The 23780-nt window shown below is 33.7% G+C and overlaps 1 protein-coding gene and 1 long non-coding RNA gene across 13 annotated transcripts in view; both read left to right on the top strand.

The window, feature by feature from the left end:
- ZNF385B (zinc finger protein 385B) overlaps nt 1-23780 on the top strand; it is a 361157-nt gene that overhangs the window by 275757 nt on the left and 61620 nt on the right. For 10 of the 12 annotated variants that reach the window (XM_079132968.1, XM_079132976.1, XM_079132974.1 and 7 more), the window contains 2 exons: nt 19048-19086; nt 22816-22926. In XM_079132968.1, coding sequence (XP_078989094.1) covers nt 19048-19086; nt 22816-22926 — 150 coding nt within the window. The remainder of the gene's footprint in view (nt 1-19047; nt 19087-22815; nt 22927-23780) is intronic. The other 2 variants (XM_079132975.1, XM_079132969.1) reach the window with 1 other exon arrangement.
- Nucleotides 2371-18317, top strand: LOC306657199. The gene is made up of 2 exons (XR_013762726.1): nt 2371-11285; nt 11765-18317. It is a non-coding gene; the product is annotated as an uncharacterized lncRNA (long non-coding RNA).

Raw genomic sequence — 23780 nt, 5'->3', positions numbered from 1 at the left:
AACAGTTGAATGTTTTTGTCTTCTGGGTTTTTCAGAGACAAGTCAAACAGTTTACAAAAAGAAAAGAATGGGGGGGGGAAAGGCATGAAAAGGTGAGCATCTTTTCTAGTCCAGTGGAGCAGTTCAGTAAGGTAAATCATGCCTGTCTGGGCTGCATTCATCCATCCAGAATAGGAGTAACCCTCCCAAAGGTCCACATCAGGCCATTTCAGAGAGCTTGAACTCAAGCATGCCTGTTGTGTCCTCTATCAACCCATCTATGATACATTCCAAACATAATTGAATTCAGCTATACTTCTTGGAATATTTAGGTACTTGTATTTTGATTCATGTGCATTTGGAAGACAGTATTTGTAGACACTGCACAAGTCCAGGTGCTGTCAGGTGGCAGCAGTGATGATGTAAGAAGGTGTAAATTGTTCCTCCTGCAGTTCACTGTGTATGTCAATGTGTATGCGTTCAATGTGCATGCATGTATGTGGGTATGACAATGATATGCAAATACTTATTTCAAAGATTCAAATAAAACTTTAGCATTCAAGGCAAAATGAAAATGTCATCATTACCTACTCCTTCACACTTTCTCCCTTCACCAGAGGACAGCAGTGTCAGCAGCTGGTATCCATCCTTGAAGCCCCTTCTAAAAGTACATATTACATACCAGTAGGCACCCAGTCACGGTTCTTTTCACAACTAGAGTCATATGATCAGCACTAGGCTGTAAGTCACTTTTTTCAGTAATCAAAATTTCTAACTTGTACCTCTCTGTTTTTAAGGGATACGAAATTAAAGAGGATATTTTCATTAAAGGTTTTTAAGATAAAAATGCAGCTTCCAGGACTGGAGTTGTAAGTCAGTGGTAGAGTACTTGCCTAGCACAAGTCACTGGTTCAATCCTCAGCACCACGTAAAAACAAATAAAGTAGGGGCTGGGGAGATAGCTCAGTTGGTAGAGTGCTTGCCTCCCAAGCACAAGGCCCTGGGTCTGCTAAATAAATAAAGATATTGTGTCCATATACAACTAAAAATATTTTTTTAAAAAAATGCAGTTTCCAAATGACTGATTAATGTTGCATAGGGGTTACAGAAGCACTAACATTAACATACCTTTTTATTTTTATGTTTGCTTGTTGTACATAACAATCTTATACACTTTGAGTTTGAGAAAACCTATGCAATACCTCCATTAATAGAAGTTCATTTTTCCTTCTTAGAAGAAAATAAACTTTAATTTTCAAATAAGATACTACTAACTTGGTTAAAGTAAAGAGAATTGCAAAGAACTACATGACATGATCTTTTACTCTATTTATTATAGTGCAATTTTAGTCATTTATTAGGCAGACAGCCCTTCTGATAATTTAATGAAAAGTAAGTCATCCCAAGTAGCACCCTCTATCAACTTGTAAAGAAATGTATTTATTGAGTTACCTATAATTTTTCACTTTGAGTTGCAATTGAAATTATTTAATCTTTTTGCCTATAGGCTTATCAATTCTAGTACCTAAACTTACCCAGTAGATTTCCCAGGGAAAGTTTAGGAAAGTCATTGTCTGTGTTTTTCTAAGAAAATATTATCTTATCACTACTAATCATTATATTAGATTATCATATATTTGTAATAATTTATATCCTTCTAAGGACTCAAACCTCAAAACACTTTAGGAGTCTACAGTTATTTTCTCTATTGTCTGAAGGAAGAAAGAGAGTTAGTAAAAAAAAAACCAGAAACTTAAATTTAAATGTCAATAATCCGTTTTTCTTTGAAGTGAGATGAATTCTATTATATCGCCTTATTCTTAAGCAAGGTTGATATTAGTAAGTATAAAAAATAAAGTATATTTTAACCTAATTATTATCAGAACAATGAAAACACTCTGCTCTGAGACCTTAGCTAAAAGTTTTAAAAATCTGAAGCCTTGCTACTTTCCTTAAATGGAGTCTTAAAAAAATATAGAAAATAATGGTTTCCTTCTTTTTATAGTGGAGTATGATAGATAACATTACATGAGACACAACAAGAATTGAAATGGGATTCTCTTGTATTAAAAAAATAAAATGTGCCTGTTCTATGCTAAGTTTACACAATGAAGAAATAGTGGCTATCTTGTTTTTTACTCCACAGTTGACAAAGTCTCTCTCAGTGCTTCTGTATGAAGAATAAGCAAATAATCAAGACACTGTCTAAACAGAGTTATGAAGAGACATGATAAGGAAGCTGGAGTTTGACTCATTGATAATTTAGAATGGGCTCAATGTCAAGATGTGTAACTAGAACATGTTGATGCTAACTTCAGGAGTTGTACTTTACAAAGGATCTTTTGAATCATTTTTAGGTAAAAGACTGTGCAAACCCACACATAAACCTCTATATCTAAGTCCTAATAGGCTTCTCTGCCTGACTGCTTACTAGTGCTCAACTTCTACCATTGTCATCCCCCTTCAACTATTCGTCTTTCAGGGTTCAACTTAGATATCCATTCCTTCTCAGGAAATCTTCTGTGATTCTTCAAGTCTCAGCTAAGTCCCATCCTTTGTGTTTCCAAAGTACCACAGATAAGCTCAATTACGGCGGTTGTCATATCATAGTTCACCTATTTGCCTTCTTCACTAAAATGCCAGAACCTTGAGGACAAGGACAACATCTTGTTCAATTTAGGATGTTTGGTGTCTGCATAGGTGCTAAATAAACCTTTTTGAAGGGAAGATGGGAAAAAAGGACATAGAACTTTGAATTGATTTTCAATGTTCATATTCCTTCATCTAGCAAAGGAATCGCATAGCCCCTTCACTGAATTTCATAGCCCCTTCTAAGTACAAGGTAATAAGTCCAAGTATTTACTTCCATTTTTATTTTCCTAAAAATAGGCATGTTTGTAAATCTAAAGGCAGTAATTAGTTACAAAGTTTTCTCCAACTGTACTTCCCAACTTTCTCTGAGTGGAAAATATGGAAACTGACGTCCCTACTACATCCCTTGTTGTAAGGCCCCAGCCTTTAGTTAAAAAACAGAGTTGTTGGATTTTGTTGAACAAGAGAGTACTGGGTTTGGGGAAGAAGATAAAATATAATAAAAACAAAAATACCCTCATGCCCAAGAAACTTGTAAGAAATACAAGTTCTTACCCTGTTAAGAAATAGGGTATGTATACTTGAAAAGACAAGATAATAAAAATCAAGGGCTGGGGCTGGGGCTCAGTGGCAGAGCACTTGCCTGGCATTTGTGAGGTGCTGGGTTTAATTTTTTTTTTTTAATTTTTAAATTTTATTTGTTCTAATTAGTTGTACATGACAGTAGAATGCATTTATATGATTCTTAGCACCTCATAAAAATAAACAGAATAAAGGCATTCTGTCCATCTACAACTGTGAAAAAGTTTTTTAAAAATAAAATCAAATAAAAAATAATAAAAATCAATAAACACCAGAAAAGTTCTAATAATTGTTATACTTTATGGTTCAGGAACCATCGGCAAGAAAATACTTTTTATATGACTGAGCTGTTTTCATTATTTTATTATTCATTTTACTTTAAGTTTGTTAGATGCTTTATGGTCATTCTTTAATTTCTGTATATGATATTTTAGGAGCTACTGAAGTGTACACAATTGTTTCTCTCTTTATAATTAGAATCGTCCATCTCCTTTACTGTGAATTTAAGTTTTGTCTTCATTCAGAACCAGGATAATTCTCAGTATTTAATCCCCATTAAGAAGAGATTTCAGAATTGAAATAAATTGCATACTTACCAAGATAGATAACACTAATGATAAAATAAGTCCACTTACAAGACACACTCATACATTTACTGTCATGAAATAAATGTTTCTGTCCCCCCAAATTCATGTTTAAGTAACCCCTAACATGATGGTGTTTGGACATGGTACCTTTGGAAGGTAATTAGAGTTAGATAAGGTCATGAGGGTGGGACTTTCATGATGGCATTAGGGTCTTTGTAAGAAGAGACACAGAGAATTCTTTTCCCTTTCTTTTTACCACATGATGACACAGTGGAAGGTGACCTTTTGCCAACTCGGAAAAGGCCCTCATCAGAACCTCACCATTCTGGCACCTATTTAATCTCTGAATTTTAGCCTCTAGTACTATTGAAAAATAAATCTCTGTTGAGCTATCCAGGCTATACTATTTTGTTGTTATGGCAGCCCAAGTGCACAGAGACACATACCCAACCCTACGATATATGTATATATGTGGCAATAAGTAGGTAGTTTTCTTTCTTTCTTTTTTTTTTTTTTTTTTTTTTTTTGTGGTGCTGAGGATTAGAACCCAGAGCCTTATTCATGCAAGGCAAGCACTCTACCAACTGAGCTATATCTCCAACCCCAGATAGTTTATTTTTAATAGACAATATTTGCATATGTGCAGATGTAGTTGTGTAACTCTCCAGAGATATAGCTGTAATCAAGAGCCACCTAGGGGATGCAGTCACCAGTTTCTCTGCCAAGTGGCAGGTGTTTTATGAGCCTATTCATATGAAATATCTCTGTTCATCCTGCCATGTTTTTGCAATTGCTGTAGGAAACCACAAGGCAGGTCACTGCTACTTTATTGCCAGAAGCTCAATAATCTTATTTTTGTGAAAAATAATACAATTTTTACTATCTACCTTGAAATCATTTTTTCCTGACATGAACAAATATGTGGAACAGAATAGATTATTTCTATGTCTAAAGTCCCAAACCGCTGTTCCATTCTGAGTCATCCATGACAAGCTAGGAAATAATTTATATGATTACCATTTATTTTATCATTCTAGGTCCTCTGAGATTCTGATTCATACTTAGTTTGGCAATATCATTGAACTTTTAAAGTTTTCTTTCTTATAGTTGAAATAGTAATAGATTTATCAAGGAAGTTTGAAAGAAGTTAGAAATTAAAATCACCCTTACTTTGCTGTTTATATCATGTTTCTCATGAAATGTTTTTTATAAGGAAACCCAAAGTAATCTAGACTATTTAACTTTTTTATCTACATTTTATACCTTTATTGATTTAATAAAGTTCTTATTTAAACATTCAAATACATATTTTTCTTTCATTCTTTTGAAGTAGAATGTTTTACCTCTGTTAATGCAAACCTAATATAAAATTCTGCCCTTTGAATTTTATTTTTGCTCTAATACTGCCTGCTGTCATTAAATGATTACATATTCTATATTTCTTAGCTACAAGCATACCTAACTGACTCCACTTGAACTGATTTGTTTATTTCAGTCAAATCAAAATAAAATATGGTTGAATTTTTCTTTTTCATTATATGCTTTAAAATATATTGGAAGTTCATCTTCTTTTACATGTTCTAAAGTGTGTAGTATTAAAATATGCTGAAATGAAATTTTCCATGATTACTTAAATTCACTTGAAAAGGGCAGAAATCAATGGTCTGCTATTGAGTTTAGATAAGTCAACAGCACCACTCCCTAGATCATTATAAAAAAAAAATGTTTATAGTAAATCTTTGAAAGGTGGTATGAAGCTAACAAAATCCTTGTATGAATGCTTAGGCATAGATTTCTGTGCCTTGAAAATTTTACATTCCTATTAAATCTGACAGAGAGAGAAATTAGGTGAACTCAATCTTTGGGAGGGAAAAAAAAAATCTGTACTATTGTTTCCCTCTGCCCTTCAAACCACAAATGTGTCCTTTTTAAATTCAACTCATGTTTCTTGCCTTACTCAAAGGCCTCAGGTTTATCATGCTAATGACTGTTCAAATCTCCCTTTTCCCTATGTTCTCTTGAACCCTCTTTTAATACACAAATACTATATGTATGCATATATGTATGTTTGTATGGTGGTTCTCTCTATATAATACAGTATATCTTTAAGGTGTCTAGGAAAAGTCACTCATTCTCAATCATTTACTGCACATCTACATGTTCCAGTCATTGTTCTAAGGAGGGACCATTGTACAAATAACACAGAAATTGCTGTCTGATAGGACTTGCTCTATCATTTAATTTGCTATAGCACAATAGAGAATTCTGCTCACAGTAAAGTCAATTCAGTTGATATTTAAACACTCAGTATTTATTACTTGGTCCGATGTTTCGCGGCTGTGAAGAAACATCAGATTAAGACCTCGATGAGCCCTAATGAGGTAAGGGAACACAAGGTTTCAGGAACCATGAAGAGAGACATCTATGGTCCCACCATGCCATGTCCTCTTGGGTGTCCCTTTCATTATCCTAGTCAACCTCACATGGCTCTGGGGCCTCATCTTCAGTGCTAGAGTTTCAAGGATTATGTGTACTTGGAGGGTTCATCAGATTTTCTGGCAAGACAGGTCTTTAGTCTTGGCGCTGCCCCAGGTCAGCATTTTTCAAGAGTAGAGTCAACTTGGAAAAAGTGTCTATGTCAGGTCCTCTTTAAAATTTTTATCTTATTCTTAACAAGTCTCCAGTTAATTAGGAAGCACAAGAAACCTCCAGCCTTGTTCTTAACTTGCCTCAATGACTAAGCCTTTATGTGCCTGTGGCAAAGTAGAAGAACTTAATACATACCAAAAAAAAAAGAGTAGTAAGATATTATTGTATAAAACATTCCCTTCAGGCTAGAATAGGTATTCTAAATTGGTTGCTTTATAAACATTAATTAATAGTGGTGATCCCTGAAAAGCTTTTATCAAAAACTTGAGAACCCATCCAACAACACAGATCTTTTCTTCTTTTTCCCCCCTCCCTCTAGATTCTTAGATTCAGAATAAAGTTTTAGTCTCTTTGTGAATGGGGACATGCTTGTGGATTATTCCAGTCCTTTTGGTTTTATAGTTACGCTGAAGGTGCTAAAGATGAATTGGAGTGCTATTTAGCAACCTGTGAAGTTTCAACATGCTTGCAGAACTCAGTTGAAGTCTTAGAAAAATACTTTTTCTCAAATTTAGCTTTCACTTTAGATTTTCTTATCTTCCTTTTCATGTTCTTATGTTTGAAATAAAATGAGGAAATAAAGCATAAATTATGTGAGCAGCACCTTGTTTCCATAGAATTGCAGTATCAGAGGGTGTTAAACACAATACAATTAATTATTTTAATGTTCCCACATATGAAATAGACTGTCTGTGTCATTGCTGAACTCTTTTTGCAGATCAAAAGACTGAAAAATATAAACCAGTCTTCTGATTTCTTCTAGTAGAAAACCTTAGCACTGAAAAGGAAAAAGAAATGAATTATCAGACAGGGAAGGGCTAGTTTCCACCATACTTACCCCAAATTTAAATGGTGTTTACTTTGCGCAGATTACTCATGTGTGACATATTTTTTTAAGTACCCAATAAATCCATGGTTCCTAACGACAGGTCGAAAGTTCTCTTTTGCTATACATTCTACTTAGAATACAGATTTGTCTTGTCAGTCTCATACTTGTTTTCTCTTAGTGAGAACACATCTTCTGCAGCCAGTTAAAGATACGAAAGATGTAGTAGAAAATATATCTTATCTTTGACAGGCTTATAACTTACAAATAATTAAAAGTTTACAGAACTTCTCCAATAATTAAAAAAACGCACATCTGGGCCTAGTTTTTTTGTTTTTCCTATGAGACACCAAATCCATCAAATGTAAGGTAATTGATTGTCATAATGAATAATTAAACCCCCAAAATCTCCCTTTCTCAAAATGAGCTGAAGTTGTTGCCTGCTAAACCCTGACTAATAGCAACTATCATATGGTACACTTTTGAAGTACTTTCCCTCTAAAGAAGGTGGTGGCATTTATGTATTTAATTGGTTATTCACTCATCACCTATATCCCACCTCCTCCCAAAAGCCATTTGAAGAGTTATCCCTGACCTCTGAGAACTCTACTTGACTGGTTCCAAAGTAAACCTCTAATAGTCCTAGCTGCCTGGCACTGCACTTTTCACCCAGGAAAGCAGGCACTAGATGGCGGGAAAAGAACGATCCACTAATTTGTATAGGAAAGAGCACTAAACTAGGAGTCAGAAGACCCATGTCTCTTGGAAAGCCACTTATCCCTAAAAACTAGGGATGATAATGTTTTCCTACTTTAAATCTTTACATTATAAAAATTCAGTTGGTTAAATTTATGATGAATTGAGGGTATGACTAATATTTAGAAAATTTCTGGAATTTTCTGAAATTTATGAAAAATAAGTGTATAACATCACCATATTATTATTGTTATTATTATTGGTACCAGGGATTGAACCCAGGGGCACTTAACCACTGAGCCACATGGCTAGTCCTTTTTATTTTTATTTTGAGAGAGGGTCTCTACATTGCTTAGGGCCTCACTAAGTTGCTGAGGCTGGCTTTGAACTTGCGATCCTCCTGCCTCAGCCTTCCAAGCCTCTGGGATTACAGGAGTGCATGTGCCCAGTTCACTATATTAATAATTTAAGATAACCATGAATATCAAGTAGAGAACTCAAAATAACAAAACTGTATTCTTATAAATAATATTAATTTTTACTAATATTTTTATCCTTTTGTTCTCATCTACCTACCTTACATAAACCAAGTTGTGTTTCATTGCTGGGGCTGGCTGTGCAGTAGCACTATCCTAATTATGGAGATTCCAAGGATATACATATGGCTAAGACCTTGAGATTAAGAAATTATTACTCCAGTTTTAAATAGTTATACTTGATACATAACAAATGTTCGATTTATGTTAGTTGAATGAGATCATTGAAAGGCACACTTAAAGATCAGAATTGTCTGACTGCTTGGAAGTAGTAATGAAGAGCTGCATTTGAATTTGGAGAAGGTTGAGGAGTAGAAGGGGGAATAACTACAGCCAGTTTAATTGTATTCTTTTTCCTTTTTTATCTTCAATGGTGTTTAGGTTTAAAGCTGCACGCAAACTGATGAGAATGGTGTACTTATGACACATTGTCATCGAGTCCTAAGTCATCATAACACTTTGTTATATTTTTAAAATACTGATTTTCAAACGAAGAATCTTTATTCCACATTATTCATGAATCAAGCTGCAAGTAGGTTAAAATGGTCATTTTGAAAAACTACTTGAAATTTAGTCATAGTAGCAACATATCAAATTATCCGTCTTGTACTGGTAATAGAAATTGATTCCTAAAATTTCTTGGGTACATCTCCCTTTACTCTGCTCCCATACACACTCCTTTTTTCCTGAATTTAAATTGCTAATTGCATGAGAAGGACCCACTTAACCTGACCTCTGAGTGATAACATCTAAGTGTGTTTCTTACTCAAAAAAGAATAATAGCTTTATATTTTATCCCAAATATTATGTAGACTTTTAGGGTATGTACATAGGTATGGAAACTATCTTCTCAGAATAAAAATATCAACCTGAATAAAAGTTTTAAAATTATACCAACTGAGATAGTTATAGCTCCATAGCTATTAGCAGAGAGATGTATCATTCTTTAGATTTCTGGGAAGAGAGTTAAAACTGATAAGTTCAAATCATTTCCTTCAAAAAAGAACTTTCTGGAAAGGCAGGCTGTACCACACAGCTCATCAGTCCATGTGCAATCAGACCCTCCATTGTCTTCAGAGAGAGCTGCTGCCTCACAGGCCTGGCTCCCATAATGGATGAGTAGCTTCTGAAGAAGCATTGTGACCCCCAGATGTGGAGTTCTTTGAAGCTACTTGTCTGGGGAACAGTCCCTTTGTTACAGTGCAAGGGTAATATCAGAATTTCCTGGGAGTCGGTCATCACGGGAAATTATCAGCAATTCATGGACTTTCCTTTTGGCGTTCACTTCGGCCTCGAGGGTAATCACAAAAGATTATAGTCTCCATTTCAGCGTTCACATCACTGAAATATTCTCCTCTGCCGAGAGCATGATTGATTTCCAGAGGACAGCTTTTAACCCCAGCTCTGGGAGGGCTAGTCAAGCTGTAGTGTTTTGATAACTGCCAACGATTGATGTTGTGATATTGTTCTGTTGTTTGTCAGGCATTTGGTGATTCCTAACTAATTATACAAAATCTTTAAATAAAATGACATATCAGCTTCTTGTGTTGCTAGATATAGATAGATATTTGTCCAATTTTTGTAAAAATCCTAGAGGTTCTGGGGGTCAGAAAGGGTGAATTCAAATGAGTATTGTTAAGACTTATGGGTTAACCATCCTGATAAACTAAATTCAGAAAGGAAAGATTAACTCAGGAATGTTTCTGAAAATCATATGGAGTGGATAGATTATAAAAACAAATGCCTTTTTGCCTCATAACATTAAATAAAATTTTGTGAATATTACTAAAGATTTTGTATTTCATGACAATTTACTGTGTGATTCATGGAGTTTTTTCTCCATCCCTTAATTAGGAAATCTTAATGCCATATCCATGGCCAAAATACAAACAAATTGGATGCATTTTTAATTTGGTGATTTCATTTACTATATTCACTCTCTCTTATTTTTATGTGACTTTACTTAGAGGCAAAAAGGGCTTTGTATATATTTGAAATAATTTTGGTAAATAAAATAGTTTTACCTGTAAATGACTCCATTTCCTTACAAATTCAAAAGAAAATGAAGACAGTGAAGTTTAAAACTACTTTTGTTTTGAGCTATAGCCTCCTTGCAATCACGTAAAAGTAATTATAAATCAAATGAACAAATGTTAAATGTCAAGCTGTACCATTAACAGAGCCTTATTCAATAAGGCAATTATCACTGCAGAGAGTAGAGTGAGGCATTTTATTATAGTTCTTTATTTTACATTGCAACTCTTGTACATTTTTATAATATGAATGCAGAAACAAACTTAAACCAAAAATATTTTCTACTAAGAAGAGCTAATATATGTACACATATGCATCCATACAAAAGGACATGAATGCATGATGTAAAATAGTTTTAACATCCTGTGTTCACAAAACCATTCATGGACCACTTTGCTAATTAAAAACCTAAAATATTTAGTGTGACAAGGTAGGTCTGCAAGAAGGAGGACCACTAAAGTCAACACTGATGTAGTGTGATATCCTTGGATGGGAATCAGAAAGGGAGGACAGGTAATAAAAGGATGCTAAAAGCTGAATTTCAGAGTAATCAATAAATATTTTTCTGTATAAGTGTGTCACATGCAATGTTTGAAACATATTCATGCTAAAAATGTATTGTTTATGTAAAATTAAAATTTAAGGCTGTGGTTGTAGATCAATGGTATTACATGCTTAGGTATGCACAAGGCCCTGGGTTCAAGCCCAACATCAATCGATATTAAATTTAGCTAGGTATCTTAAATTTTTATTTGACAAATCTAGCACCTCTAGCACAAAATCTGGGTTCTGGTGTTTTTGTTTGTTTGTTTGTTTTTGTTTTGTTTTGTTTTGTTTTGCTTTCTCCTTACAACTCTTTAATTTGCCCCCTGCGTTTGGAATAAACCCCAGTCTTCCTCATGGCCTGCATAGTCACTGGCCTTTCCTTCCCTCTTTAACCTTTCTTTTTTTTTTTTTATTAAAAATCATAAATTTACATAGGGCAATGTTGTTTGATTCATTCTGTTATTTTTTCCCTTCCTCCCACCCCTCCCACCCCTTTTCCCTCTATGCAGTCCTTCCTTCCTCCATTCTTACACCCTCCTTATCCCTAACCCTAAACCTAACCCTAACCCTAACGCTAACCCCTCCTACCCCCCATTATATGTCCTTATCCGCTTATCAGTGAGATCATTCGTCCTTTAGTTTTTTGAGATTGGCTTATCTCACTTAGCATGATATTCTCCAATTTCATCCATTTGCCTACAAATGCCATAATTTTATGGGCTCTGGTATTAATTGAGGAGGCTCAAGCAAGTAACTAAAATTCTCAAATCTGGCCTCATTTTCAAATGAGAAAGTTGGACTAAAATCCTGCTGTTGGGATTAGGGTGTGACCTACCTGTCTTTAACAGAACTCAGTTTCAGTATTTAATTGTATTGAATTTCCAGTTAGGATTCTCTTTCGATGGAGGCGGGGCTTCTGGATCTCAAATTAAAATAAACAAGTTTGAGATGTAGAGGATCTGTGACATTTTATCACCTCACAATGAACGAGTGGCCCAGAATTTGAACACCAGATTTGTTTCTTTGCAAGAAACCTTGGCAGTTCTCAACTACCATTTTCTACTTAGTGCAGTGGTAAGAAATCTGTTGTCTATTTGGGGGAAACATTTCATTTCCATTGTTTCACAAAATCAAGAATATATCCAGACAGGCTGAGGTTTTAGCACTTCTTCCTGCCTGGTGGGGTTTCCTTCTCATCTTATGCCTTTTTTAACTTGTGTCAAGGACCTGTTTTGCCTCAGCATCAGAATATATCTAATTAGTTACTGAACAGTGTTTCACACTTAGCTTTGACAGAATGGTTTTGAAAGGATGTCACTTAATGCATTTGGCTGTTCAGGAGGTATATTGATTTTTAAATCAAGAAAGCTCATCACTTCCTGGTCTCTTAGAAAATCCTTCTAATGTTTTTTAGCCCAGTTACCAAAAAACAAGTAAATAATCCTTACATACATATTTGGATTTGGAGATTTAACACCAATTGTTCTTAATCCTACATTTGTAAGTATAACACACAGTATTTGGTTACTCATGTGCTTTTTTCTTCCTTCTAAAGAATAAATAATTGTTTTTTGAAAAGATATTTCTTGGGCTTATTTTTGGCACTGAATTTTATGTTATGCAAACTCACCTTTGGGGATGTTTTGGAGGTTGTTTTTAAGTCAGTACTTAAAGAAGTGCAAAGAAAGGCCAAGAAAGAACAGAATTATATTCTTTCTCAGGTATTTGGCTTATACTTCCAAATATTAGTATGGAATCCTTCTTCAAATGTATTATTGAATAATCATTCTCATGACCTATTCTTATATGTCTCTTATTTAGTATTTTATACATCCATTCAAAAACTATTCTGTAGTCTGTTTTCCTGAAATGGTGTTTCTTATTTTATTTCACCCTGAGGAGACACAGTACTAATACTAACATAGGAAACATCCAACCCATTTATTTTAGATTCTTTTGGTAAATCCAGTTCCTGTTTCATAACTCTGAATTCTAACCATCTTTGTTGGTATTTATATTTTATCAATTATATATGTCTTCAGCTGTTGTTTTAAAAAATATCAACATATCTTATTGAAAAATATAAAGTATAAATACTTTAAGAACAGAAACTTCTCCAGAGACAAAAAAAAAATTAGTAGTATGTTTCATTTCTTCCTCTGGGATATTAAAATTTGCAGTAGAGATAAGTTCTTATTAATTTCCTTAGAGATTCCAGGTAGTTTTTTCTTCTCCCTTAAAAATTCTATATTTTTTCTTATAGTCTTTCCAAAGGGCATCTAACAATATTATATGAACTTTTCATTACGTTATCTTTGAAAGAGGCTACAGATGTCTCAACTTTGTACATGTACTTTGGCTAGAAATTATTTTAGTATGGGAACATCAAATATTGAATATAAAATGAAAACCTTTCAAGAAATTTCTTTGCCTCCTGATGGAAAAACACCTTTCTCTTCTAATGGTTTCCAGTCACTTCTAAGCATTTGCTTGCTCAAAAATGGAAACAAACAAAGAAAAGCACAAGTTCCCTTTGGAGGCATAATTCAGCTTATTACCTTAATGCTTTTTCCCTGCATTGAGTTTAACAATTGCAATTGACGTTGAAGTTAGTCTGGGCTTCCTAATGCATAACATTAACCAACTGGACCTTTCCATATGCATTTTAACTTGAATATGGACTCATATGCAATAGAATTTCAACACATTTTTCCATATTTTTAATTGGTACATTATAGTTTTACATAATGGTGTGATTAATTATGTGTTTATATTCATATGTGCACACAAGATAACAACATAATTTGGCCAATATCATTCCCCAGTGTTTCCCTTTTCCCTCTTCTCCTCCCTGCCCTGGTCTTTTTCCTCTGCTCTACTGAACTCTTCGATTTTCATGAGATTCCAGAATTTCAATTCTTTACTCATCTAAAGCTAATAGGAAACATCTAAAACATTGCTGGTGTGTGTTAGTGACAACCAGGTATGAGTGAACATGCAGACTAGTACCATACCTACTGCAGAAATAAGTTGAAAGTCCCATTTGTTAAACTGAACTTTTTGAAAAGCTCTTCGATGTGGCTTCTTAAATTACCCAGCAGAGTAACTACAGTTTCACAGCATCACTCTTGATCCCCAGCAGCATGGAAAATCACCTGGCTTGTGGAGCAGCCAGGAAAGTGGAAGATTTTGTATTTGTACTGACCATATTTGCTACATACAAGGATCTACTGTCAGAGTTAGTTACACATTCAGCCTCAATAAAACACACAAGTCTAACCTTATGTCATCTTCCATTAACAAAACAACAACAAAACTGTCTAAAAAAGAACTTAAAAATTATTCTTTCTATTCAGAATCATTTAAAAACTTCTGAATTACTGGGTAAAGAGAAGGAAACAGTAAAACCACTTGTCCATTTACATTTAGCTGTTTTATTTTACTATTAGGCGACTCTAAAGTTTTCAAAGCATTAAAGATGAAAAACATTATTTTGCTATCATATCTTTACAATCTTGGATAAAATCTGTGTTTATTTTAAAAATAAAAGCAACAGGGTCATTTTACTATTCACTAACCAATTACAGAACCAAGTCCAGGCCAGTCACACTGCATAGAAACACACTAGGAAGGTCTCAGATGAGGTGTGTCTAGTCTAGCACTCTCTTCAGAGAAATTCCAAATGCAGATCCCTTTAGTGTCCCTTTCTTCTTAGGGACATGGTAGTGGTGTTGGTGCTAAGAGCATTTGTCGACTTAATACTTAGCAGTTGAAGAAAACCCTTGGCCAATATCTCAGATACCACTTTGAAAACCAAGGAATGTGCCCTCTTACGCTACCATTTTTGCCAGTGTACAATTATGAATTCCATATCAAATTCCCTAAATGATGAAATATTGTTCTTATTTTTGCATGTTTGATATGGTTTCACAGGTAAAAATACTTTGTCTGAATCACAGTGGGTACCAAGGCAACTAAAATGTTTTTAGGAATTATCTGTGCTAAAATATCATTGTTTCTCCATTCTCCAGCTTTATTATTTTAATAGTACTTATGACAATTGCAAATGCCTTATTTATATCTTTAGACATTTAAGTTTCCCCAACTAGAGTGTTGGATTTTTTTAAATAAATTATTTTCTTTTTTAAAATATTTTTTAAATTACCAATGGACCTTTATTTTACTTATTTATATATGGTGCTGAGAACTGAACCCAGTGCATCACACATGCTAGGCAAGCGCTCTCTACCACAGAGCTACAACCCCAGCCCAAGTGTTGGATATTTGGAGGCTGGTTCTCTACCTTATGTCTATCTCCTAAATCAGCATACTTAGTAAACTTTTGTAAATGAATAACTCTTGAAGAAAAATGTAAGAAATATAATAATAAATTGAAAATCATGCACTTACAAAAAGTGTGATATGTTGGAAAGGAACAAAATTTCTCAGGGATAGAACTATGTATTTCAAGTTGATATGAAACCCTTAACCTCTGAAGATCTTAAAACCTAAAAAAATAAGAACCTTTCAACTCTAATAAATCTTTCATTATCAGAGTGGTCTAGAAAGAAGTCATTATTTTATGGCACAAACACCAGTCTCTTGGCATTCCATACGTTTCTTTTTATTCTTCAGAATAATAAAAGCAAGATGAAATTTCTTGAGGAAAATACTGGAAAATGCAGACCTTAGTCTTCTTTTCGAAACACATCTTCAAAATAGATCAAGGTTTTTTTTTTTTTTCTTTGTCAATGGGATACACAAGTCTTATTTGATGAATCCCAGAGCTCTTCAAAGAGGACCCCCCCCCCCCCCGACAATATGGAATTTGAGTGAAAGAGGTCAGCTTTCTAAATGTGTTTTTCAAATGGAAGAACAAAATGAAATGCTAATCTGTACTCTCTTCTGATAGGCTGCCTCACCTCTGGGCAGATTCCACTTCTGTTTCCCACAGGGAATATTGACTGCCACTAGGGAAGCCTGGGAAAGGTGAGAAGAGACAAAGTCTTGGGATCCCACTTACTTTCTGTAGCCATTAAATGCTGCCATTGTCAACCAATCTCAAAATACTTGGAAGCCTGTAACTTTTTGATAAAATATTAGTAGTACTAGTAGTAGTAGTAGTCGTAGTAGTAATTATAATAACAACTTTATTTGATCTGGTACTTAAATAAAATGTGACTTGCATATTATTCTCTACAGTGCACGTTAGCCTTTGTACCAGTTCTGAATGACAGGGTAACATTCTGCTGGGCACAGTTGATGTTCTTTGCAAGACATGGCCAATGTATGGTTTTAGCAAAGAGCTGGAGATTCTTGGAGGAAGCACCTTTCCAAATATTTGACTCTTGGTTTAATCAGCAGTTTGTGAAGAGAGTGGCATGTCATTTGTCTTCCTTTCAGCAGCATTGACAGCATTCAGGCAGACCCTTGTCAGGGTGCTCTGGGGAGGAGAGGCAGCATCAAAATGGCCAAGTGTCAGCTTTTAGACATTCCAGATGCAAAAATGCAAGTCTCACGGTAGCATGCAGTCCCAGTGTAATGTTCCATGCCATTTATTTTTATTGAGTCTTCTGATTTGGAATCCAAAATAGCACAAAGTTACATGGTTGAACTAATACTGTCAACAATATGTAATCATTTGTGTTTCTTGGTCTTTGAGAGAAGAAATTATCATAACATTATCTGTTTCTATTTTCAGTTTTTAAGGATTTGAAAATAAAACACTAACATAAAGGCATGTGGTCAGAGTCAATATGAAAGGCAAAACATTTTTTGAAGTAACATTAGAGAACTATTATTCTCCAATAACACAGCTTTAAATGTGTGACTTTATGAACATTTGAAGTTTAATGAGACCCTATTGTCACATACTTTTTCATAAGTCTGATATTGAAAAAGGAAGGGATGAAGAAGGTATTCTTTTTGCAGTACTGTAATTCAATAATGTCACAGTTAAAAAGTTAATGCTTAGCCAAACTTCCAGAAGGCCCTAAGTTACAGGGTTTAGTAGCTGAGAGCCTCTTTGTAAATCAAAGACAGGTGCAAATGATGACTACCACCTGCTAATGTGTAATCTCTTAAGTATTTCCAGAACTTTTTTTGTCTGTGTGCAAATCAAATAGTTATAATGGGGAAAGAGGGCAGAACAGCCCAAATTTTATTTATGGGTTTCCTGAAGTTACACAGGAAAAAAATGGGTTTATCCTAAGAATAACAGAAATGGGTCAGAAAGGGAAAACACAGGCTCACTTCTCCAGGAAACTTTTACATAAGCATCAGAAGGACAAGTGTAGTTTGTGGTAGGCAGCTGCCTTCCAGGCTGCAGAAGCTCTAGAATATTCATCTTTTCCTCCCCAAATATACACCCTAACCCAGTGCCTTCCCTTGGAAGGTTCCTCTAGCATGGAGTAGAGTAGAGAGAGAGAGGCTCCTGTGTGAGTTTGAATCCTGACTCCAGCATTATACAAGTTGACTTAAGAGTAATAAGAAATTGAACCTCTCAAAACTTGGTATTCTTCATTTTTAAAAAGAGGAAAATAACTATATTTGCCTCATGTGATGGTAGTGACTACATGAAATAATTTCTTAGTATGGTTCATAGCACATAGTAAGAGCTCTGTAAATCTAAGCTGCTCTTATTGTATTAATATTGTTATTAAACAGCTAGAAAAGGAATTAAAAAGTGAATACCCCTGGGAGAATACACATTGCTATCACTGCTAAAGGGAGGATCTTGGATTTCTAAAGTGTCAGAAAATTTAAAGGGGGGTGGTAAGGTGGGGCAAAGGAAACGGACTTTTTTGTTCTTTCTCATGCCTCATTATTTTGCTTAATGGTGATTTCTTAATGCAGACTCCAGTTAGAGTTTGTATTATCCTTTTTACACTTTATCTTTTTTAAAATTATGTCCTTTATTGTGTTTGAGTCATTTCCCCATCTAGTCTGGGGTAACATCTGAGATACAACAGACCTCCAGAAATATTTGTTGAATGACTGATTTTAAGTTTCAGAAGTCAAAAACCCAATTTCTACTTCTGCTTAATAGAAAAGCTAGTGGACTCTGTTGTATTGTATAAAGAATACTTACCAGATGATTTTCAAAGCATTGGTTAAAGCAAATGGTTATGTTTAAGGTGAGATTTTCTCATGTTTAAGAACAGTATGAATAAAAGAAAGTTTATACAATTCTTGAATGTTCTTAATTTTTAGTGGTGTGGTACCCAGCTCATTTCCATTGCCAGCCTTACTTGATAGCTAGTTAAATCATTTAAAGACTCTTACAAGGGGCGGGGGGGGGGGGGGGGACTCAAAATTTAAGCCTCTTGAAAAGAATTGGAATGGTTGAACAAGTTTGTGCTTCTACTAAAGTTCCATGGAGAAAAATCATTGAGAGCCTAAATATAATCTGTTTGTCCAGTCACTTGATCATCACATAGCCTTACCTTAAATTCATGCTAGTGTTTCTTTTTCCTGTATCTACATTTTATTTTCAGCTGCATATTTTTATGTGATTGCTTATACTATGCAGATATAAATTACTTTTCGTTATACTCAGAGAAAGTAATGATCTTTTTAAAAATTCATACAGATTTGTACCACCTAATCTTGGCAAATGCACTAAAGATTTTTATTCCTATTTTGATGTTGAAAATACAATAGATGGTGTGATACAGCGAGCTTCGTTAATTCATTTTGTATGCACTATGATATAATAAGTTATTTCACCCATATGTAGCCTCCTATTTCCTCCTCGATTCCTAGTAACAGCCACAACCCCATCTTTCATCTTTATTACCTACCAGTTAATTGCATTAATAGGTTTTGCTTTTCATTTCTGCATGATTTTCATTAGAAAAACTGACAAGTGTTAACTCTTGTTACTTTTTAGTTAGTAAGCACTGCAGGTATTTTACTCAGGAGTGAGCAAGAAAAGTAAGTTTTCTAAACTTTAAAACGTGTAAATGTGCTTGCTGGCCTCAAGATTTCAGATGATTACTTCTAACTTTTACTTTTTTAGAAAAGAAGAGGCTTATTTGGGACCAATAAATTCTGCCAGGTAAGGAATATTGGTAGCTAGAACTTTATGATAGGTTTTTTTTATTCCTTTGAAAAGCTTCTTTAGTTTTATTTCCTAATAAATCATAATTCTCTCAATTCACAAACAAGTATTTTGTGCAGTGTGAACTAACCCAAGCTAATTTAATGTGACTATTTTAACAAACCTTTGTTCACTTAAAACATTTTAAATTTTTTAATAAAGATTGTTGAAAGCACTCATTTTTAACAATTAAATGTCTATGAAATACCAGTTGAATCTAAAAAATATGAGTTTGTTGGGCAATTTCAATTGCTCAGTGATTTACCTGAATACATATGAAATAATCATTATTTGGACATATTTGACTCGGTTAAATTGGCTAACTTGCATTTATAACATTTTAAGAATTATGAGAATGTTTTTATGCTGAATGCTTTATTCATTCTGAAATTTGGTGTTTGAATAAAATAATTACCATACACACACACACACACACACACACACACACACACACGAAAAAAATTAAATATAAGTTAATACCATAGTTATTATTTTCATTTAACTTTTACAACATTGTGGAAACACTAAAGACAAATATTTAGAATTGTATCATTTTCTATTTTAAAAATCTAAAAACCTTTTATATATCCTACTGAAATGACTCACATATTTGTAGTTATTGCATCAGATGACCAATATTCAAAACATGAGCTTGACAGGGTCTGTTTAAGGTTCAAATTACAAAGTGGAGCATTCTTTTTTGTGACATTTAACATCTTCTTTTAATGTACTCAGGTCCCCAAAAATATTCCAATAAAAATTATAATTATAGAAGTCTCTGAGAATAATGAAAGAGATTTAGATGAGGGAAATTGGGTCTTTTCTCAAAATTCCTATAAGGAAAAAGAGAATCAAGTGGGAAATAGTGAATGTTATCCAAGGGGATAACATTTTGATATGATTAGTGACACGTCATTTTAAAGAATGAGAAGACAGCAAGTTATTGACAGTTTAAGTAGGAAGGGATACAAGAATTGTGTTTAGTTGATTTTGTGAAGAAAATTAGGATTATATATATATACAAGTAAAGCCAATTCTGACTAATATCTTGAAGGAAAGCTCTTAGTTTGCTTTGCAGAGAGTAGATGGCTGGGAACTCGCCTGCCCTTGTACATGGAGTACTCGGCCTCAGATCACCTTTCAGGACTGAGAGCTCTCAGCCTTGGGAACAGAAAGGGGTATTTTCTGACTGCTGTGGTGCCAGCCATTATGGGATTTGAGCAGAATGAAGTTTTATCAAAAGTTATTTAAAAAGATACTTAGGCAGCTAACAACCTCAAAAGCGTAAAGGAACATATATGTATTTAAGGATTGCACCCGTCAATAGTTATCTTGGTTTACTAAAAGATTAAAGCTACATTTTTGTAGATTTGTCTTTTATCTCTTCTTCTATATTGTGTTAATGGGAACAACTAGCATATGTGTATTTATTTTAGTAGTAAAAGTTTTGATTGTTAATGTCAATTTTCAATACATTTCTGAAGTGAGTAGTGAAAAAGAATGTATATTAAAACTATAATTTTAAAATATTTTTGCTTATGTTTTCAGAATATTTTAAATTTGATTTTAAAATAAAATATTAGTGTTGGATATGACAAAAATAATGAAAGTGGTATGGAGAAAACTGATGTTTGAGAAATATTCATATACTTTTATCCCATGTATTTCACACATCACCAGATGGGAAGTATTTTTCAGAATCTAAGAACAGAAAATATCAATAAAATATTTTGTTTTTTAACTGCAAAACTTTGGAGTTTTTTTTTTTTTATTCTGCTAGTTAAATTAACCTATTTTATTTTTAAACTTCTTAAAACTTATTTGCCATCTCTGCTAATTAACCATCAGAAAGTACAGTTTTATGTTTTGGCAAGGGAGTGGTCTTAAATATAGGCACTAGTGAACAAAGTAAGAAAGTAAACTGAGGTTTTATTTCTGACTTTTTGAGATTTTTTTTTTACCTCATGGAATTTTATTATTATTATTCTCACTAAATTAAATGTAAAGATTGGGGCCGTAGCTCATTGGTAGAGTGCTTGCCTAGCATGTGTGGTCTTGTGTTTGATCTCCAGCACAGCAAAAAAAAAATAAAAATTTTAATCAGTTATGACCTTGAACAAAGTGAATCCCTGAATTTTTCAGTAATATTTTGTATTCTTTAGTCAAACGTAATACCCTTCACATTTGTTTTTTTGTTTTGTTTTGTTTTGTTTTTTACTTTCTAAGTTATCATACATATTGATATGGAGGGGGTATGAGAGTTTTATGAATTTTTTAATAATTTTTTTAGTTGTCAATGAACTTTTATTTATTTATTTATATTTAGTGCTGAGGATCGAACCCAGGGCCTCACACATGCCACACAAGCACTCTACCATTTAGCCACAACCCCAACCCCAGTTTTATGAATTTTGACACTTTCAGATTTGTGTAACTGTAACTACAATCAGGCTATAAAAATAATTCTATAACTTGAGACAACTGCTACCGTATTTGTTTTCTATAGTGAGAATACATTGTCCTGTCATCTTTCTTAAGCTTGTTGCAAAAGATAGAGTAATATATTCTTCAGTAACTCTTCAATCCACCTTCCTTTCCACCGTATTTAAATTTCTCTAGTCACTAATTTTGCACTTTGATGATTTATAATCATGATCAGGGATAGTATTCATTTCTCCTTTCTTATCAGATATCATCAGCTAATCCAATCCTAAACTCTATCCTCAGGAGATTTCCTAGATGATGGCGTCAGTTGATCTTTCCTTGTTCATATTACCTCTGTTTATGAGTAATGCTTTGTTCATCCTCCACATTGTTTTTTGAACTGCCAGTTGTCTGATGTTAATGCTGGAGATTATTATCTGGAATACACAAGAGAATCACTGCTAGGTCTCTTTTTATAAGTTCTGCAAATAGAGGGGTTTCTTCTTGTGAGTGTTGTGATGGCTGTGTGCCTCTCTTTTTCTGTGACCAAGTACTTTCATCATTGTATATTTCTTTGAATATGTATAATAAATGCAAACTCAAGGGGGGGAAATCACTGGCATTAAATCAAAACTTTACTTGATCAATATTTAAACAGGGTTGCATATTAACCAGTGTCATAGACATTTGAGTGTATAATTGTGACATGCGTTTCCAGTAGGATGAATTTCAATCTATAGGACATGAGAGTTAATGCCTTATTTTATGATAAAGATTAACATTTTCTGTGCGGTAATAAAAGCCTACTATTTATGATTTTACCATAAATCAAAAAATTAAGAATTTGAATGTGTCTGTAATACTCATTACTGAGGTCACTCGAGACCATTGTAAGTATTTTCAGTTCTGCAGGGAAAATATTAACAACTTAATTTTAACTCTGACATTTGTATCTTAAGTTTCTGTGTTTTATGATTCTTTTAAGGATATGCAAGGTTCTTTTGTAGGTATTAGGTTTCTTGGAATGTGGTGATTCTCTTGTGGTCTCTTTTTGTGTTATAATTTCAAAAAAGCTTTTTTGTCATTTGTTTTTTTTCTTAATTCTTGGAGGTAAGACTATTACTATTTAGTGAGATTCTTTATTATCCCTGTTTGAGAATTAAAAGTTAAAATATTTAGGAATACTAAAGACACTTTCATTTGCACACTATTGTCTATCCTTTGAAGATATAATTTGACTAATTTTTATCATTTACTCTTCAGATGGATCCTGTGCAAAAAGCAGTCATTAACCACACATTTGGAGTATCCATTCCCCCAAAGAAGAAACAAGTTATTTCTTGTAATGTCTGTCAACTTCGCTTTAATTCAGATGTGAGTATCATCCTTTCATTGTTCTCTGTTTTGTCAGGCTGGAAGTCTGATCGGTCTTAATCTGTACATATCTTCATATTTGTACACTCTATAGCAGCCCTTCCTACTGCTAGCTCACTCATTTTTGTGTGCCAGATTTCTAAGGGATTTGGGTTCAGTGTTTAAAACTTGAATAGAAAAAATGAGTGATATCAGAAATTAAGAATTTCTCTATGTAATCAGTCTCACTTATACCCTTTTACATTTAATCTCACCAATCATGTTGTCAAAAATACTCAAATAGCGTAAAATATGAAAAAAATTAAAATGCAATGAATGCTGAAGAAAACAATTGTTATTACTCTTGATATGAAGTGTCACATTTCAAGTGTGTGCTAAATCTTGTTAAATATCTCAGAGAATAATTTACTGTACAATTTACATTTTCCCAGAACATGGAAATACAGGGAAAGCTTCATAATTTGTCTCATCTGACCAGCATGATCATCCTGCTAAAGAAAAGGGAAGGGGTGACAAAAATCAATCTTTTTAATAAAAGTAAATTTAAAACTGTGTAAACAAAGTAACAGGAAAGCAAAACAAATAATAGTAGAATATTTGTAATATCCAATTATTAAGTAAAGTCAATTACCAGTAATTACCAGTATAAATCTGAAGGCCATGTTATTTCTGGTAATTCCTGGGTTACTCAACCCCAGAAGCCATTTTACGAAGAGCATACTGTAAGATTAATGTTTTAAAGAAATACTAAAATTATCAATATTCTTGTTCACATATACCATTCAAAGATATTTTGATAATTTTATATAATAAGTGTAATAAAATTACTGTCCTTAGAAAAAAAGATGTTTGTC

This window comes from Sciurus vulgaris (genome assembly GCF_902686455.1).
Source record: "Sciurus vulgaris genome assembly, chromosome: 3".
NCBI classification, from domain to species: Eukaryota; Metazoa; Chordata; class Mammalia; order Rodentia; family Sciuridae; genus Sciurus; species Sciurus vulgaris.
The sequence above is the reverse complement of the archived record's forward strand: the minus strand, read 5'-3'. Positions and strand labels throughout refer to the sequence as shown.